Below are 18,146 nucleotides of genomic sequence, written 5' to 3'. Positions count from 1 at the left end.
TGAAAAGTGACATTGCAAAAGCATTTTTAAATACACGCTTGCTCTTAAAACATCAATGCCATTAAAGTAACACGCACTATTAAAGCTTGATTTTATTTTGTGTACATACTTTTGTAAATCCACTTGCAAAAGATACTTTTAGATGATACCAGGTTGTGTAAATGTAAGCGATATATCAGCTAACCTTTTCATTCTGCAATAGCGCCTACGTTTTTTTAGGGTTTTCCATTACAAGCTCTCAAGTATTTTCAAGGTTGTAATTTTTCACTTTTATTCACTTTGGCTTCCTCAGTCCTCTGGCCACCTCCTTTGAGAAGATTTATCTGGGTTGGGTAACTGACGAGGTCAAGCATGGACTTGCCCGACTCTGTGATGTTCCAGATGGGAGTTAAATTTACACTAATCCTGCGACAAACCCACTTTGCTTTAAGAGGTAAGACACGTAAAACCACAGCATGAGGGAGACATTCCTGACCCATCTGAAAGTGATCAGCCAGTGAGCAGCAGAGAATTCCAGCAGGGGTTTAGATGCTTATGAATCAGATGCTATCATAGGTAATGTACTGTATGGCCTTTTTTTACTCATCACACAGAAGCATGAGCTGGAATAATGAATAACACACTTTATCAGTTCCTGCACCACAGGGAGGTCAGAGGTCAGGCTGAGTTCCAACTCAGCTGGAATTGGTAGCACTTCAGTGTCTTGTTCAAGGACACAGACCAGCTTGAACCCCAGTTCGCTGCATGATGGAAGGTGTGCAATATGCCACTGTGCTCATCCCCCACAAAGGCGCAGCCACTGGACTTAAATAAATTACCTTATTTTGTCTCTCTTAAGGACTGTTTCTATTGTATTAAGTGCTTTATGAATGGCTTAAGGGAGTCTTTATTGGTTGGACTGGAACATTAATCTGTGTTTTGGATGCAGTGGTATATGTTATATAGCATTAGTTCCATCCTTTAGGCTTGGTGCTGCAGCCAGGCTATTTAAAGCTCCTCAATGCACGTTTTTTTCTCCTTGGTATTGTTAAGAACCTCCAAGAGGAGGAGCTCTGTATAACTGCTACAGAGCTTCCCCAGCTGTATCAAAAATAACCAGATACAGACAGGGAAGTACCGGAAGTTTTGTGTTATTCCCTTCTAAATAAAATTGTTGTATTTATACTTTTTCTTTAGAAGGTTGCAGGTAAGGGATGAAACTGTTTCAGAGGGTTTTGTGGATTTTATTTACAATTGTCAAATGTGGATTTAAATTAATTAAATTTGGAGCTCGAATCCATTAGGACCTCTGCTTTTATTCTGAAAGTCACCACCAGAACTCCTTCTATGCATTGTGTCTGACTTGACGCTACTTCCCTTGTCTGTAGTCCACCTCTACAGCATGCAAATTACCGAGCAACTCCAATATATCGCAGATTGGTTAACTACACAGAGCGCGCGGCGCGGCGCGAGAGCTGGACGCAGTGCGCGCTTTGATTATTTTGAGCGGACTGTAAAAGGCGAAAGAATAGCCTCTTTTTAATCACCATACTGTTTTGTCCTGGTGGCTCGAACCTGCAACTTAATCATGATTAATTGCGGGGAGGCTGTGTGAGGAGGGCTTAACACTCATCATCCCGGGACCGGAGTGAAACATCACCGTGCGCTCCTTGTGCAACGGAATAATAAGCAGCCCGCGAGTGTGTGTGACAGCTTTTTAAGAGTCGAGAAAGACTGTGGACCCGAGAGGACAAGTGGGGACTGACGGACCCTGTGAAGTTTCCCCGTGTGTCAGCCTGTTTTTAAGGACCAGAGAGAAAGTGCGGTGGGGGTTAGCCCCTCTTCAATGCGTCGGTTCCCCCGTATAGTACTGATGGACTGAGTACGGTGACATTTGAAGCAGCCTTCTCCTGTTTTCATCAGTTTTAGTCGGTAAGCCACCAAGCAAGAATATTTCTGTGTATAGCTTATTTCTCTGAAATGTCACACTGTAATGTGCTTATTACTTTTTCGTGTTGTTAAAATTATGGAGCAGGTGGGCTTTGTGGAAGCTTCCATTCAGCTGTATTCTGAAATAGCCGATTAGCGAGGAATCCAGGTGTCTATTATGGGCAGGTTCCAACTAGCTAAACTATGTTATGGAGCAGTTTACCCCTGCATTTTGACCATTAGGAGAAAAATACACTTTATGTGGACTGACCCGTCAACATAAAGAATAGAACGAATAGAATAATTTTATGACCTAGAGACATTCTTCATAAAAAGTGCCTGGACTTGACAGGAAGGTAACAGAGAGGGAGAGAAAGCTTTCCTGAGGGTCCTCCATTACCTCCAGCACACCTGGCTGTTTGCCACACGCAGTTACAGTATCCTACGGCGCCTTGCAGGCTTATGGTGATCAAGACTGGTGCTGTACATATGCTGCTTTTTATTACCCCCCCCCCCCCAAAAAAAAAAAAAAATCCCTAAAACTTTGGTTTAAGTGGCTCTATTTATTTATAACACTGATTCAAATGCCCAATAGTTCAGTATTCTCTGGCTCACCTTCTTTTTTGGGGGGCATTTTACCATAGCTAAATATAGTGGCTTTTGAATATTAATAATTACAGTTAGTGGTCACAGGTGTGTTTAATGGGGACTGCGTCACGACAGCTAACAGACCTCAGCCAATCAGAAAGGAGGATATCTGAATCAGAATCCTGTTTTATTTGAGCAGTAAATCTCATTTACAGTAATGTTAACATTAAGCATACATTCCTGGGCCATACTGTAGATCAGGACTGATTAAATACACCTTTACTTCACCCAAGCCTAATAAATCAGTTTGCACTTTGGACTACTGTTTCTTTCCCTCCCATCTCAGGGTGAGGTTACAGTCCTATTTAAGTGCAAGTTAATGAAGGAAAGAACTGTCCAATTAGCTTTAAGTTGTGAATTGCATAATTGAGTTTGGATCCCAATTTTTGGCTTGGATGAACCAAAGATTCATAATCTAATAGCTTAGTTATAAGGACCCCATAGCATAAATGTATGCACTGTTGAAGCCGTATGTGTCTGAATAACTTGAATTGAGTTACTGATTGATTGTTTGTGGAGACACATGAACCTCTTAATGAATTATGCCCAAACTCGGGATGACTCACACTGTATGCTGCTTTGTTCAAGTGCCTGCTTTTCCCCAATAATCTCTCAATAACAAAAGGTCTGCCTGTAATTGAAATCGATGAAAAATCTCCCTCTTTTCTCTAGCTGTAAAGAACCAGGGGTTGAATACCAATAATCAACCACAGAAAATTGTTGATTAGATCCCTGTTGAACTAATTGCTTGCAATAAAGCGAAAGGCAAATGTGTGTTTGAATAGGTGGGCTTGTAATGTGTGTAATAACCAAAGGAAATTAGTCTGCAGTTTTAAGTATCAGCTCAGGGGTGTAACAGGGAAGGAGGCATTGTGAAACTTTATTAAAGCACAATACTTTTAGACAGAGAAAGCCTGCAGATATATTGGAGAGCCTCTGCTACTCTAAGACGAGGAGAAAGTAGGCAGCGCTAGCCCACAGAATATTGAATCAGTCAAAAAAAAAAAAAGGGCTGGAACAAGGGGCAAGGGAGTTGAACTATCTCTTGCCTCTTGAGTGGGCGGATGTCATAATTATCATTTCTCCAGGATTGCGGTGGAAGGCCGCAGGCACTGGCAGAATCTCTGCAGATATGTGGGTGTAGTGGTGGTGTCGACCCTGCAGGGCAAGCCACATCACTTCCAATACAGAGGGAAAAGGGACAAGTCCCACCATAATTGGTGCCTGGGAACACTGCAGGGCGCTCCTAGGAAGCGGATAGACGGTCAGAGCTCGTGCACGTACATAAACAGTGCCGGGGACGTGTGCAGGCGCACAGAAACGCACTCTCACACACGCACGCTAAAGCAATAGAATGCAGGGGCTCTAATCTGCTATGCCATGTCAGGCTGAAATGACACAACCCCTAGCTGGACGCAACAAGTCTCACTATCTTGCTTTCTCCTCCTTAGTCTCCCTCTCATTCTCTGTTTCAGCCCCCAAGAAAAAAAGAGCTTGACTTTAAGCATTAGTGGATGCACGCAACTGTTGGTTGGTGACCTCCAAGTGAACAGGGAGGGGAGGTAGGGTGTTGCTCGGCCAGGTCGTTGGTATGTGAAGCTGCATGTGTTGCAGTAAGGTACAGCTAGTGTAAATTGGACTAAATTAGCAGGTAGGATGTGTATTGTGAAAAGCATTCCCTGTAAAATGCTTTCTATGTAATTGTCAGACAAGGTATTCTGTATTATTAAAACTAGCTCTTACCTGTTTGTGCTTAGTCCTTGTTGTGTTGCAGTTGTCTGTAAGTGTGTTTTCTGCAACACCCGGAAGAGAAGAGACTCTTTCACTGGAAACTCGTCTTGCCATAGACCTCTCTGTCAAGAGACATATGAGTTGGGAGCTTCAGGCCTTTGGATCTCTTATTGGAGTCTGGCAAGTCTGGAGTTAGTGAAGGAACAGCTCTTAAAATCATTTTCAACAGATTTACAATTTTCTTTAAAGTTGTGCTACTGATCAATGTTTTAAACTGACATTTTTACAGAAATAACAATGCACAGTGTAACGGTGTTTTGTTGTCTTCTTGAAATAGACATTCATGACAGGTGCTGAGTCTGGCTATCTCTCTTGCTGAATGCGTAAATACATTAAAAAAAAACACTGCTGTTTGGAAAAGTAGCACATAGAATATGATGGGCTGTGGTTAGCGTTCTGATGAAATGCTCAGTGAGCAGATTATTTAGGACAATAAACACCCCACTGCCTTTGTTTGAAATGCAACACTCCCTGCTGTTGCATCAACGTCACGTGCGATAGGCACACATTTCTGACGCCAGACTGTGTGGTACGTGCTGTGTTGGGTGTAAATGCATTTAATCCTTAGTTTTCTGTTATGATCCTAAGCATTTTAAAGGTGCCTGGCAGTAATCCATCCCCCCAAAAACAAAAAACAAAAATGGAATCATAGATGTTGGGGCGAAAGAAAAATTGACTTGGAGGCTTTAGTTCTTCAAGCAGGTTTTAACAGAATGCGTTAGAATGCTGTCCAGGCATTCCTACTTAATTGATCTTGAAAGGTCTTGTTCAGTAGGACGATGCAGGTCAGCTCAAGTCTCTGCAGTTGTTAAGTCATCAGACACTCAATTAACTCAGCCACTGTACCTGATCTTTAAAAAGAAATAAAGGGCCAAGATTCAAGATACTTTGAACTAAATCTGCATTAAAGTGGCTACCTTAAGTGTACTCTAATATATTTATTTAAAGATTCTCTAGACAGTGCTTTTATGTAAAAATATACCTGTTTTATCATCTTAACTCCTAAACTGGGACTACAACACACACCCGACCCACCCAAACTGAGATTCCGTAAAATGATGTCTTCTTAACAACCGTGATCAAGCTTTACAGTGCGGGTTTTACTTGTTAGGAGAATTTTATGAAGTTCATGCCCATTATGGCGGGGTTTTTTATCCGTTACTCCTTGTGTTTTGGCAAAGCAAGTAGGTAAACACCCTGCTTTATGAAAGTAAGTCCTATGATACTATGGTGAACTAGATTACACACTAATTTGCATACATACTTGCACAGACATGACATCTATCCATCATCTAACCACCTTATCTTGTTATGACCCATAGAGTTGAACTGTGTTCCAGTCCTTTGTAAAAATGTTTTCCACCCATCAACCCAGAAGCTCTGCCTCTGTCTGTGGACTGTTTAGGTTTGCTCTGTCTGATACTGGCAGTTCCAACGAGCCTTATTAGTTCCATTGGTTGTAGACTGGATTTTCTTCAGGCCGTGGCATCAGTCTGCTCAGGGTGTCAAATGGGAGGAGTTTTGTTCTACTGGCTCTGCAACATAAAGCAACTTAAAATGATCCCAGCGTGACACAGTAATGAATTATGAAAGTGTCTGGTGAATAAACAGGGAGAGGACAGGGCTGAGATAGAATCAGATTAGGGTATACACAATCCAACCAGTATTTTCTGTTGGAGGTAAAAACTTTCCAGTGCACGATTCACAAACAGTAGCCCATAATCTGTGACTTTGTGCCAATCTTCTTTCCTGTTCTTAGCTTTTTTTTTTCTACCACAAGAGCCGAGGGAACCTCTGGATTTTTTTGTTGATTTTTTTTTGCTGGGTTAGTTGTGAAATAATACGCAGAGATTATATGCTGGCTCACCATTGTTTTGTTTATTTATTTAGAAATGTTTCATTCTTCTCATTGACATGCACGAGCTCAGCATACTCAAATCCCCACATATTTACAGAATCACTTTACAGTATGAAAGTAATAGTCTCGATGATGGCATTGCAACCATCAGTGAAATGTAAAAAGATATGCAATGCAAGTACAATTTAATATGCCATGTTTCCAAAGTTTTTAGAAGTTTCATGACTAACTGTTAACTAAATTGATACCATTCAGCTGTTACTAATGACTACATCCATTAGCAGATGTGATCGTAAAAACAGCTTATGACTCTATCTTAGTTTGCCCAATTAGTAAACTATGCAGGTTGCTGCTGATGAACTGTGAGCATTAACCAGTTACACATCTGCCAATTAAGGATGCAACAAATACACACATGGCACTGTAATCTGTCATAAAACAGATTGTTGTTGATTCTTGGAGTACGTGTGAATGTAATTTTAGTCACATGGAGTGTCCATGATATATACATCTTGTTGCATAAGAAGGTGATAGTAGTATTTAGATTTAAACTTAAACAGCTTTCAGATGGCCAAAATGAGTTAATATGAAAGAATATTTTCCACTTTGTAGATGATATCTATTTTATAGAGCATTCGTGTGATTTTTATTTATTGGCTAATTTAAAAACAAAATGAAGGAAGAAAGTTTGTTTCATGCACAATTTGTAGCCAACATAAACCATAATTTTATTAGCCTCTTATTCCTGTTGTGCCGACACCACGTTGTTTTCTAGGTGGTGCCCTTTAGATTGTTTAGCCTCAGTAAGCATTCCTGTCTACTTATAATGTGTGGGTCCTTTGAGACTGAAGTTTGTGTATCAGACAGCAGATCTACACCTATTTATGGAGTGAATCATAAGACTGTCATTACCGTTACCATGTGGCCTTTTTTTACTGAGGGTGGGTACTCTTGTAAAAGAGCACAGAAAAACAGAACAGAAAAAAACAGAGACTTAGGACATTTACGGAGGACATCCAAACTTAAAGTGGAATGCGTTACTAAAGATGTCTAAACAACTTATGAGCTCAATGTTGTTTTCAGAAATAATTATTAGTATCAAAACTCTGCAACAATGATGAGAACAACGGAACTAGAATATATATTTTTTGCGTATTTGCTTCGCTTGTGATGGGCCAGACTTTCCAGTTAGAGTAGTGTCTGTATTGAGTATTCTGAATTAATTTATCTATAGTTTAGCAGTCTTGCTGGGCAGTGGTTAGTCACTCCTGAATATAATGTACACAGATGTCATAGCTTACAAAATGTACCTTGATGCCACTATACATTGATGTTATCTGCCTGCTCATTTCTGGAGAAGTAATTACTGTGCATTAGTTAAACAGACCATTTGAAATACAGACCTGCTAAATCACACTTGCCAGGAGAGCACCCCCCCCCAATGCAGTCTTTGTGCTTCTATTATTAGTTCTATCATGCATATGTTTGCTATCAGAAATTAAGGCCCACAAGCTGAGAACAGTAAGAGAGGAGGCTATACAGAGTAAGTGAAACAGTGTTCTTGTACATCTTGTTCTTTATGTTCACATAGATGTCGTTTCAGTGTGTAAAGCAGTTCAGTACATCAGGCCCCGCTGCTTATATCTTGCCATATGATCAGCTGCCAGCTGTTAGATCTCCTGCATGACACGAGAAAGCGCACAGCTGATCCAGTTGTTTTTCACAGGCCACTGATGATGTTTCTAAAGAAGCAACCCTTGTAGCAGCCAGCAGAGCACGGGGCATGATCCTCGCCTCCCTGGTCACCGAGGCTGCGTGCTTACAACACTGCCAAAAGGATCTTTGTTTCTGCATGGTAGAGCAGGTGGTAGAGGAACTATGGGTTGCTACAGCCTAACTGGTATCCAGGCGGAGAATGTGGTTTCCTTCAGCTGCAAATGGTGCTCAAGATGTGTTGACATTGTGGATTTCTCAAAGGAAAGGAGATAAATAGAAAAATATAGGCCACTTCAGGAACTTGGGGAAGTATGCACCATCCTCTGCACTTTTCCTCTGACACCAAAGCTCTAAACCCTGGGTCAGAAGGCTGGTAAGAGCTAGTATTCTTGGTGCCTACATTGGGACAAGAGTGTAAGAATAATCTTCAGCCTAAAAACAATTTGTGCCTGCTTAGAATTCATCATCATAATGTTGGATGTTGGATATTGGTTATAGACTACATATTACATTTTAGCTTGTAGGCATCACAGCAGTATATTAAACACCATTTATATGGTTCCGACAGAGAACCTCAGACGTCAGTGAATTAGTGTACTCATTCAACATCCCTGTTGTCTAGATCCATAAATCACCATGACTGCAGGTAGCCTAGCAATGAGGCAGACTAAGGTCATAAAATACTACGAACTGAGGTAAAGCTTTTGAAAACAAGTTGAAAACCAAGAAAATTCTCTCCTCAACACATCCACTCAATGTCTTTTTAAACACAAATATGGAGTGACTTTTATCAGTCTTGACGGAGTTGGGAGAATGGCTCTATCTGTCGGATGCCACTAGGGAGAACAAGCCTTTCATACTTGTACATCAAGTTTTCCTCACGCTACAGAAAAGGAATTAGGGTTCTGCCTTATGGGCTATTTGTGGCTCCAGCATGCTTTACTTACTTTGACAGTGACGAGGACAGAACATGACTACAGCTGTGTTCATATTATCTAAAAATAATGTCCCAAACTGTCAACTGGATAATGCGCACGCCACTTTGTACAGTTTAAATCCAGGTATATGTTGTGTCGTCACATACTGTATCTGTATTGTGTCAGTTCACTGCAAACTATGACAAATACGTAGCAGATAAAAAATAAGTGGTACTGCAGCGCTCTGACCGTTTGCTGCATGAAGCGTGTAAAATCAATGGAAAGTGAGGGCACATGTGCTTTGTGCTCTTCAGTAAAGATTACATGCTCAGTGTGACTCCTGGCTTTCCAAAAGTATGGCGAATGCCATTGTCTTCCAGAAGTGTTGGCAAAGTCAAACTGTGTGAAAGTCAGAATTTGACCATTCAAACTGAAAACAAGATATACTGTATTGGAATAGTTGCAAGAAGCAAACTATGTTTGTCAGTTTCAATATAATTGTGATTTTTAGTGAGAATTTTAACGTTGCATGTTGTGAGTTGGGGAAAAACCTGACGTCTGACGCTTCCTGTGAAGGAGGTAAAAGTCAAAAGAAAACTCATTTTAGGTACCAACAAAGTCTAAAAGTTGAACTTGAACATGTCATTGTGAGTGACGTGCAGGCTTGTTTAGTGTTTAGCCATAGCATGTGATATTCTACATCTGATTCTGTTGGCTGTTATTATCAGCCACTGTCTTAGTATTGAGTAACAGGAGTATATCATGTACATTGATCATCAGTGAATATGACTAAATCTGACCAATATGAAAAGACGACAGTTTCTCGGTGTTCTGCACTATTGGACAAATATCATGATAATTATAATATAATAGTATTCATTACTTATAGAAACAGAAGAAGCCTTGTTACCGCAGCATCATATTATACTCATATGGGGCATTAGACTTCCATTAGGCTATGGAACACTTCAGTACACTGGGAAATGTATAGCTGGCCCAAATAATGTGTGATCATGCTGTGTATTGGTCTGTAAGTGGCCAAAGCCTATTGTGTATGTTACAGCTCTTTTAGAAAGGTACAATGCATGATACATATTCCATCAACAGATTATTCTTCTCCGCTTTCCCTCTGCTGTCTTCGCCTCCTCAGCTCTGTACTTTCAAACACCCCTCATTTGATGTTGGACGATGAGTTGGCTTCACACATGCATGAGGGGAGATCTCACAGGGCTTCGGTAGATCTCTAATTGAATTGTCAGAACAGCAAGAGATGCACATTTAAATTTTGAAAAGAGAGTGCAGCGGAAGACTGGCACCGGAAGAGCGTTTCATCTCCCGTGCCCGTCACACTGGGTCCCATGCAACATTGATTACCTGAAAAATGGATCAGTTAGAAAAGTCTGTTTGAAATACTGAAGAAAGAGTGCATCAAGCCAAAGCCTTTCCATATCTGCCCTCTGCAGTATTATCATGCAGTACGAGATATCATCTGGCAATACCCTGTTTAATTTTGTGTTGTCTTACAAGCCATCAGGGTCACAGAGGTGACTGCCTGAGGTACCAGGACCACCACCAGACTTCAGAACAAACAAGTAATGAAAAGGAAATGACCAACAATATTCCTGGGTGCCAGGTTTTGGAGCCAATTATGGATTGTTCACTGTCTAAACAATGCATATTTAATAGGTCTGACAAATTAGATTTCTGTGTTTCATTATACTCCACCACATTATTTTCCATTGGTAAACATGGGTAATTGGAGCTCATAGGCAATCATATCGGCCAATTTTTTGCGTATTATTGGTTCAAAATGGCCGTTTCTTAGCTTGCTGTGACGTCTGAAAGACTTGATGTTGTGGGAGATTGTGTAGCCTGCATTTAAGGTCATCTTCTTCCGCTTGCATGTCTAATATTTCCGAAGAGGTTATCAGCAACATTATAGCAGGTGAATTTCCCTATTTTTCTATTTTAGGACTGTTTCATTTCTGTAAGATATATGAAGATGACATGAAAGGTTTCCTTCCAAAAAGCAAAATAGGTTGTAGTTGGCACGAGTTACCTAAAGATTACTGCTTACCATTTGAGAAATACCTTTAGCACTAGTATTTCATGTGCACAATTACTGGTTTTCTAGTTTCTTGTCATTTAAAAAGATTTTTCAGTGGCGTGCCTTCCCCTCGTTGTACTGCTGTGCAGGCCGACTCAGAGCCCTGGATGTCTCTGAAGGCGAGAACATCATTTTTCTGCTGTATTGTGTCTGATGTTGTGGTGATTCCCTGTAGAAATGGGTAAGATGGATTATTAATGCATTTAGTTTGTGAAATATTAGTTAACTAAGTGTTAATTAAGTTAATTAAGAGATTTATTTTGGTTTGGTCAGAACAATGTGTTTACGTATTTTTTTTCTCTTGGTTCGTGTGATCACGAGAGGTTCATATTCTCTTGTGGTTGCTGTAATTTTTCAGTGTTTCCCAGGTCTGTGGAGTGAGGGTTGTGATTCTAGATCTGTTGTGGCCGAAATGTTTGGAGCAACCTTGGGGTATATGCCGGAATACATCAAAGATGTCGGACATAGTGTTGCCTTGGTTTTCTTTACCCAACAGCAAAAAAAATGTACTGCGACATGGTGAAATAGGCAAAAAAAAGTGAGAAAGAAAGGAGAAGTTTCAATTTAAGAGACTTCTTCAAAGCATTTGTCTCTTGAGCTGAGCTCTTTAGGGGTTTGGTTGTCTCCTCAGGAGCCGGGGGTTAGCCAGACTTTCATCAGGGCTAACTAAATATATTTTTCATGCTCTCAGGCTGTGGCAAGTATTTAAATTAATATATATTTAGTTACAGCGGTGCAATGGATAGATGTACATGTTGTGTGTGCATAGAGTACTCAAATCCACATTCAAAACCGCATTTTATGCCACACAACTTGCTTTAGGGCACAGGCAATTCCAAACACCCCCTGAAAATGTGCCCTACGTCTCATTGACTTTCAATAGGGAGGAAGAATTTTCTGGTCAAAAGAGGGTCGAGTGCCATTTATAAATGGATCATGAGTCAGAGGTTTCGGTCTCTGACAAACACTGAACCTTACCTAGTCTTGTTAGAATGAAGCTTTCCAGATGCTAATCAGATTTGTTAACATGAACAGCTGCCATCTTTCCATATCTTATTTCTTCGAAGAATTCTGTAGGTTCATAGTGGGTATCTAGTTATCCTTGGTTATGGGAAGATGTCTGTACTCCACCAGCCCCCTGAGAGTGATCTAGCCTTTGATCCATTGAGATTTTAGTCAAATGAATTTAGTGTATTGTGGTATGGCGCTAAAGCCTCTCATTAAAATCACATGTCAACGCGTCCCTTGTCATTCAACATAAATCCTGCTAACAATGAAGTTTGAATTGTATTCATAACGAGCTTCAACTTGCTTTAAATAGGCAGTGTCGTGCGTGAGCTCTTCCTGATGCTTTTGTTCACTGCATGCAGATCAGTGGAACAACACAATCAGATTAACAGTATAAGAAATGAGATTGATGAAAATGGGTTTGGCGTGTGATTAGTTCACTTTCAGTCCAGTCGGGTGAGAGTTAATTGGTAGAACAATAAAGACACGACCATACATTTTCAGTTCATTGTTTAGAGTGCCTGTTATGAATGTTGCTTTGACATGGACCCAAAATGGACTGATCTGACTTCATCATTTGTATGACTCACACTGAGTAAGTCTTTGTTCAGATGAGTCTGCAAATAAAGGGCAGAAAAATCAGTCAAATGAGAAAGTCTTTTCTTTAAAATGTACCATTATACCACTGTGAGTCATTGGAAAGAGATGCTGCCTTACTGTCATTGCTCACCCTGTGAAATGTATTTACTCATTGGTAAAATGCAGAGTCCGGTTAGATTCTGATGACTGTTTTATATGGATTATTAGGATTCCCATTAGCTGCTTGCATGGTTTACTCCCATTCCTCAAGTCCACCCAGGACACACAGAAAGAACAGAACATATTAATACTGGTGAGTTTATAAAGAAAATTTTTACAGAATAAAAGAAATGGAGAACAGGGAGCGTGTAAACACTGTTTGATATTTCCGGTTATGTATTTTTAATGCATTTTCAGTTTATAAAGACAATTCCACTCAAACACTTTAATTGTAGATGAGTGGGACTTCCCCTCATGCATATGATGCACTATAAATGTGATTTTACGCTATTACACTTTTATACATACAACAACCAAAGTTCATGTATTGTAACACATGAAACTTGTATGCCATTTGGATCACTGGGATTGAATATCATTCTCAGACATTTTAGAATGGTTGTTCAGAACAATACATTTAATGTGTCAAACTTTTCATGACTTGTAAAACAATTTACACTTAATGTTCTTTCTTTTCCCGTCCCACCCCTTCTGCCCATGCTTCTATCTTTTCTCCACAGATATCTCTGACCGAAATGCTGCCCTGTATCATTTTCATCGGCGTGTTTGTCACTGTGGCCCAATCCCAGGATATTCATCCCTCACAGGCATCATCCTCTATTAGTGAGTCGTGTGACTCCTTGTGCTCCTGCGAGGGGAAAGATGGCATCCTTCATCTTAACTGCGAGCAGAGAAACATCAGCAAAATCTCCCAAATCAAAGTCCCGTCAGGCGTGCCCTTCCACCTGAACCTTTACAAAAATGACTTAGTTGAGCTCCGCGCTGAGGAAATGGAAGGGCTTAAGAATGCCCTTTCGCTGCACATCGGGGGTAATAGCATACAAGAGCTGGAACCCGGGGTTTTTAGCACTCTCGGTTCACTGAAAAAACTCCACATAAATAGCAATTTCCTTGTCACTCTGAAAGAGGACACTTTTCAAGGCCTGGTGAATTTGGAGTTTCTCCAAGCTGACACAAATTTCATTCGGGTCATCGAGCCAGGGGCCTTCAACAAACTGATCCGCCTCAAGGTCCTCATCCTCAATGATAATTCCATCGAGTTTTTACCCAGCAACATTTTTCGGTTCGTGCCCCTCACCCACCTGGACTTGCGTGGCAACAAGCTCCAGACACTGCCTTATGTTGGGTTTTTGGAGCACATCGGACGGATAATGGAGCTTCTCCTGGAGGACAATGACTGGGTCTGTGACTGTGATATTTTGCATTTAAAAATCTGGATGGAGAACATGAGGGCCCAGTCAGCAATCGGAGATGTGGTTTGCAGCACACCACATCACCTTAAGGGGACTATTCTGGCTAAAGTCAAGCGGGATGTTCTCTGCCCGTCCCACGCAGATATTAACCTGGAGGAACCGTCAAAGTCCCTGGACATGGTTGTTACTCCCTCATCCAAAGTTTCTCAGAGTCCCAAGTTGATTAATGCCAAAGATGACGCCAAGGTACCGACACCGTCTCACATTCCCAGCAGTCCTTGTGTGGAGCACTGTTCTTGTCACAATCACCCTGTGGCTGGGTTTTTGATGCATTGTCAGGACAGGGGAATTCAGAAAGTATCAGATATCGGAATACTCCAGCAAAGCCCCACTAAATTGGTCATGACAGGAAATATGATTCAGAAACTCCTGAAGTATGATTTTGTCACATATGATAGTTTAGAATTGCTCAACTTGGCGAACAATAGAATTGATTACATTGATAATGAAACTTTCCTCAGCTTGAGCAGTTTGAAAAAATTATATTTGAATGGCAATAGAATTGAAAAGCTGTTCTCCACAATGTTTGTGGGGCTCCACAATCTTGAATACCTGTATCTGGAATACAACCTTATCAAAGAGATTGCTCCAGGCACATTTAATCCCCTGCCGAACCTGAAGCTGTTGTCATTAAATAACAACCTGCTCAGCTCTCTTCCGGCACAGATATTTCGCAATGTTCCCCTCACCAAATTAAACCTGAGGAAAAATCTACTTATGCACCTGCCAGTGAGCAACGTGCTTGATCAACTCGACTCACTAGAACAGATTTATTTAGAGGACAACCCCTGGGACTGCAGCTGTGACTTGCTAAGCCTCAAACAATGGGTGGAGAAACTAAGAAAGGACACAGTGGTGGGCTCCATTTTGTGTCACACCCCAAATAAAGTGATGCAGGCTGAACTAAGAAGCCTTCGTCATGAGGTGCTATGTCCCGGTTTAGGGACCTACTACCCTATGTCCCCAGATTGGGAGGAGAGCGTGACAGCTACACTGGGGCCTGACAGCACTGACAAGGGTTTGTTCAGCTCACTCACGGACACCGTCCCACTCTCTGTGCTCATCTTAAGCCTTCTTGTTTTTGTCCTCATGATTATCTTCTGCTCAGCTGGACTGGTCGTGTTTGTGGTGCACCGGCGGCGGCGAAGGGCAAAGAAAAAAGCAGCAGAGGAGCAGCCCCGGGAGAACACCAGCAGCAGTCCCATTCACTTACATTACAGCATGTACGGGCAGAAAACTACACACCACACTCTGACACAGAGAACAGGGTCTTCCTCTCTGTACGAAGAGAGATCACATAGTCCTATTGTGCAGATCTGTCGCAACCCCACCTACTGCTCCCAGCACAAGGAACACGACATGGATTTGGATTATAGCCTCGACGACCCCAGCGCCAAGCATCACGTCTGCCGGAGTCTCATGGAGAAGGAGAACACCTCTCCACTCACAGGAAACCCCAGCTCAAAGTTCAGACCCATGACTGGAGAGTGCCCCGCAGAGTTTGTCACTCTCGGAAATCCCAACTCCTTGTACAGGAACATTCTGGAGAGAGAGAAGGAGCTGCAGCAGCTTGGAATAACAGAGTACCTTAGGAAAAACATGCCACAGCTTCAGTCTGCTGTAGACATGCAGGTCCCGGGGCACCAGGAGGAGTTAAAGCTAATGGAGACAATAATGTACTCACGACCACGCAAGGTCATGCTTGAGCAAACTAAGAATGAGTACTTTGAACTTAAGGCTAACTTGCACACTGAGCCGGACTATTTGGAGGTTCTGGAGCATCAAACTGCATTTAACTGAGCTTCAACAGGAAAAAAAAACAAACAAAAAAATATATAAATATATATATTATCTCTTGAACCAAGTGCCTTGTCCTGTTGGCCCTCTTGTACTTTCCACAGTGTGAAATATATATATCATGGGCACATCACATCAAGTTTAACTGTAGCACAGAATGTAACTGGTTTATTTTTTTGTTACCTTTTGTTGACAGCCATGTCATGTAGCTGGTGAAATGTGTAGTATTTCTGGGCAAATGTAACTTAAAGAAGCTATTGCAGTCTGTTGAGCAGGCCTGGTTTGAAACCCTCTTTGAAATCCACTCAATGAGCTTTTTATGATTGATTAAATTTCCACGGCTCACTGCCACCAAATGAATTGATCCGCACAGCGCACACCCCCTTATTTGACATCCTGAAAGGATAAAGCAGATGTTTGGAAAGAAGTGAGTGAATTTCAATCACCACTTGACCCAGAATTGCGGTTTAATCAGTCTATCCTGACTCTGGGTATGACCTGATTACACCCTCTGTCAACATAAGCCAGCTAAAATGCTGTAACCAGAATGCTCATTGTGCCGTAGAGTCAGTAAAATGCCAACTGTACATTGGAAAACAGTGATAGGAGTGTGATCCCACTGCTATTCTCCTGTCAGTTCTTTTGTTCCATCCAATACGCTGCGCAGTTGCAGACATAGGACCTTTATTTATTTTTTATACAAACTGGTGATATTCACTGAAAGGTTGTTCCCCCCCCCACACACAATCAGTAAATACAGCACTTAAAGTACATTATATTATACACAGCTGTAATCTTGTAAAAATGCATTGCACTAATCAGATGCCATAAGATGGTGCATGACAATCAACAGAGTCCTGCTGAAACCTTTTTGTTTGTTTTTTAATTTCTTCCAGAAGAAATGAGCCACAAATGTGTATCATCCTTCAGTGTGTGTTTTGTATATGTGCGGACGAATGTGAGATTGTGTTTAATGTCACTAATTTATGTCTGACAACATTCAAACAGCATTCAGGAACATCGCTCCTTCCTCATTCTGACACTGGCTGATTTGGAACTGTTTTGAACTATTTAGAAGCGGGGCATATTAATCTATTAGCACATGAACGGTTAATGACGAGCAACATCACCCAACAGAGAAGCTCCATTTTCCCATGCACACAACCTGCCGAATGACTTCAGCTACATTTCCTCTGTTTCTCAGCTCTTATTAAAAGCAATGGACTGTTGGTCACTGACATTTGCAATGTGGACATTGTCAGGATTTATACTATACACTCCATTCATACTCTTGGAAACTCATTCAACTTTGAAACGGTTCATGTAAGCACACACTCAGTAGCTTTTCTACTTAACTAGATAATAATTATTTATTCTGTATATTTTGTATATACTTGTGTTCCATTATACCTTTGGTTTTTGTGTGCCTTCAGTGCTGTACAGAATATAAACAGAAGTTGTAACTGATAAACAGAAAATAAAGAGTTGCAATATTACATAAAGTTGGAACTGAATTCATGGTTAGCCATAGTACAATGTGCATCCCTATTGAGACAACGTCCATAATGTTACATTATTTAGATACTGTGCAAGAAAGCGGAACTTCTGTAGCCTCTCTGTGGGGCTGTCTGTTGGCTAATTGACTCATTGACCACCCTGAGCTGCATCTACACCCCAAAATAATGACATTTTCTCTTTAATGTGTTATCAGACCTCAACAGAGTATATGAATACAGTATGTGCATTCATGTAAGTGTGTAAATATGAATGGTTTCTTTTCCTGCTGTGTGAATAATTTACCCCCTCACGATGGCTCAAACCTAGTCCTTAATCACACAACAATGGCTGCAGGGTTTTTCACTAGCCGTGCTTTTCTGCATGGCATTCATTTTGTCTCTTTCTCTCTCTCGGGGGAAACAGTGGACCCTCTGTAATTCCTCCATTTCCTATCATAATTGATGTATCTGAAGCTCCTTTGCAAGAACACACGCGTAACCTCCCAGGTTGAAACAGACGTGCAGCACTCGCATACAAATACAGAGACCCTGCCAACATGAATAAATAAATGCTTGTAGATTTGTATGCAGACACGCATCATTTAAAGGTATGCAAACTCACAGAGGCAAACAGACCGGTAACCCCCCCCCCCCACCCACACACACACACACACATTATCCTCTGCTGCTTGATCCTGTGAGACTCATAAGCAATATGCTCCTCCAAAGGTGAGACATTAGCAAAGTGCATAACTGTGTTCAGAGAAATTCTTTACTTTAGGAGCTGACTTCAAATAAATGGATTCACTTTTGAAGTCAGGCTCACCA

The 18,146-nt window shown here is 41.2% G+C and overlaps 1 protein-coding gene across 2 annotated transcripts; it reads left to right on the top strand.

Moving 5' to 3' along the window:
- The first annotated feature begins 1,362 nt into the window (after nucleotides 1–1,362).
- Nucleotides 1,363–17,324, top strand: slitrk6 (SLIT and NTRK-like family, member 6). Of its 2 annotated transcripts, XM_038718217.1 has the most exons (3): nucleotides 1,363–1,911; nucleotides 12,761–12,845; nucleotides 13,273–17,324. In XM_038718217.1, the coding sequence occupies exon 3, from the start codon at nucleotides 13,288–13,290 to the stop codon at nucleotides 15,823–15,825; it is 2,538 nt and encodes an 845-aa protein (XP_038574145.1). In that variant the 5' UTR covers nucleotides 1,363–1,911; nucleotides 12,761–12,845; nucleotides 13,273–13,287; the 3' UTR covers nucleotides 15,826–17,324. The 2 variants fall into 2 exon arrangements, with proteins under 2 accessions (XP_038574145.1, XP_038574138.1); XM_038718210.1 differs by lacking the exon at nucleotides 12,761–12,845 and having other exon boundaries at nucleotides 1,364–1,911.
- Nucleotides 17,325–18,146: the final 822 nt, after the last annotated feature.

This window comes from Micropterus salmoides, unplaced genomic scaffold, assembly GCF_014851395.1.
Source record: "Micropterus salmoides isolate LMB-PRFRI ecotype aquatic unplaced genomic scaffold, ASM1485139v1 Ms_hic_scaffold_1, whole genome shotgun sequence".
Taxonomy (NCBI): Eukaryota; Metazoa; Chordata; class Actinopteri; order Centrarchiformes; family Centrarchidae; genus Micropterus; species Micropterus salmoides.
Note: the sequence above shows the minus strand (reverse complement) of the source record. Positions and strands in the feature narration are given on the sequence as shown.